At 41.3% G+C, this 1,970-nt stretch overlaps 1 protein-coding gene across 1 annotated transcript in view; it reads left to right on the plus strand.

Moving 5' to 3' along the window:
• Positions 1-1,318: 1,318 nt before the first annotated feature.
• LOC106532015 (endothelial cell-selective adhesion molecule) overlaps positions 1,319-1,970 on the plus strand; it is a gene marked incomplete at its 5' end in the record, with an annotated part of 92,518 nt that continues 91,866 nt past the window's right edge. The window contains 1 exon segment of the mRNA XM_014027996.1: positions 1,319-1,411. Coding sequence (XP_013883450.1) covers positions 1,354-1,411 — 58 coding nt within the window.

Here is a 1,970-nt window from a genome sequence, read left to right on the forward strand (position 1 = left end):
TTAGAGAAGAACCCGTCCAGAGGACCTATACAATTTTTTTCTTTTTGATTTTTTACCTGGATTACTGAGATGCATCAGGACATGTACAAAATAAAGGTGCAATGAAAAATGATTTAAAAATATATATTTTAAATACTATGTAAGTTCAGCTGCATGTTTCATCATGATTTGAGGTAAATATAGATTTAAAAACATCTATTACCTGGACAGAAGTGAGCAGTGAAGTAAGACTTTGGATCTGTTGAGTTTTGTGGGGAGAGAAAAAAAAGTTTTGCAAATGGATACAGAATGTAACCGATGACTGTTGATAAAGACAACTTTGGTTAAAATGATCTGAGCACAGACTCCACTGACTCCATATTTAAACCTGGATTCTCCTGATATCACGAGAGGTTCCAGAGATATGACTTAATTAGTCTTGTTAATCACAGCAATACTTTAATATTTGGTCTGAATCCTATTTTTAGGCTATTCTAATGATGAAGTTTGGTGTCATTTTAAAGAAGAAACCTCAAATTGTGTGTTGTCGTTTTCCTGTTATGTATGTCTAGAACTACCTGGTTTTATATAAAACATTTTGGAAAAATATATTTTTGAATTGAACCCATTTTTTATTTTAATAAAACCCACGAACAGMKKRSYRSYRGWRKTWTWTTWTTWTTWTWTTTTACACTGAACCCCAGCTCAAAGTGTTTGAAATGTCCCTTTAAAATGAGGTTTATCCTTTAAACCTTTAGTGCAGAATATTTTCTTTCCTTTCTGCTCTGATAAGTTTTTATTCCACAGCTTGGTTTCCCACCTGCTCCTGAGACAAATACAAACCGGTGAAAGTGTCAACCAAATCAAATCACCAGCAATGAGTTCGACAACTTGTCAAAATAAAAGCAAACCTTCAAATCTCCGCTTCGCATTGAATGGGTTTGTCATCATGATTCGTTTTATTTTGAAATTCCAAAGCGGAAATGTGTTTTATTTGGACGCTACAAGCAGGTCGAGCGGTTCGAAGGTGGCTCGGGTTCGTTTTTTCCCTCTGTAGCCCCCCTCCCCCTCTTCCGCCCCCCTCATGAAGGCACGCGGAGTGACAAGTTAGTGAGAGTCAGAGAGGAGGGAGAGAAGAAGAGTGCTGGAGGACCGGCGGAGGAGAGGACGGCTCTATTTTTTTTTCTTGGACTTTTCCTGCGCGGTCCCTGAGAGGAGTCCTGTGGTGGAGGGGGGTTCACACGGCTTCCTCCGGTCCTCACCTGAAGTGTCCCTTACCTTTCCCCTGCCGGGGTGTCTGCTGGGAACCGGAAGGAGCCCACCTGAAGGAGCCCACCTGTCGCACCTGTGGAGGCTCTCCTGGCTGACGCCGTCATGAAGCCCCCAGCTTCCAGGAAACTTACTTTGCTGTCGCTCCTGTGGGGGCTCTCAGGTTGGTGGGACTCATTTCTTTATTCTTCCGGTCCGGTTCTGGTTCTGATGCGCTTCCAAGGTGACTTTGAGTTCAGAGTGATCCGGACCAGTAAAGCCAGCACAGCTGGAGTCTGTGGAGGGTTTGGAGTAAAGTCTTGACAAACAGTATTTCAGCTTGTTTTAACGTCAGTGCTCTGCAAGCTCTGGCTCCCGGGCCACATGTGGCTCTTCGGTCCCTCTGCGGTGGTCCTCAGCTGAAAACCATCCTGTCATCCTCCTTCACTCACAACACTTCAGGAAATGGAGACTTGGCTCATAAATACAACATAAAATTATATATAAAAAACAATAAATAACAACTTAAAAGGATAAAACAGTCATAAAATATTTTAAAAACGTGAGAATATTCCAGCAGGCAGAAACATCCTGTCAGAGGATACAGACGGTCACAGCAGAGGGAATAAATAAAGTTTTGTACCTTTCCTCTTAGAGGGACCACAAACATATAAATAATAAAATATATATGACTGCTGGCCCCATTATTTTACTAAATACCATGTAATATTAATGTAATATAT

The sequence above is a fragment of the Austrofundulus limnaeus genome, unplaced genomic scaffold, assembly GCF_001266775.1.
Source record: "Austrofundulus limnaeus strain Quisiro unplaced genomic scaffold, Austrofundulus_limnaeus-1.0 Scaffold707, whole genome shotgun sequence".
In the NCBI taxonomy this organism is placed as follows: domain Eukaryota; kingdom Metazoa; phylum Chordata; class Actinopteri; order Cyprinodontiformes; family Rivulidae; genus Austrofundulus; species Austrofundulus limnaeus.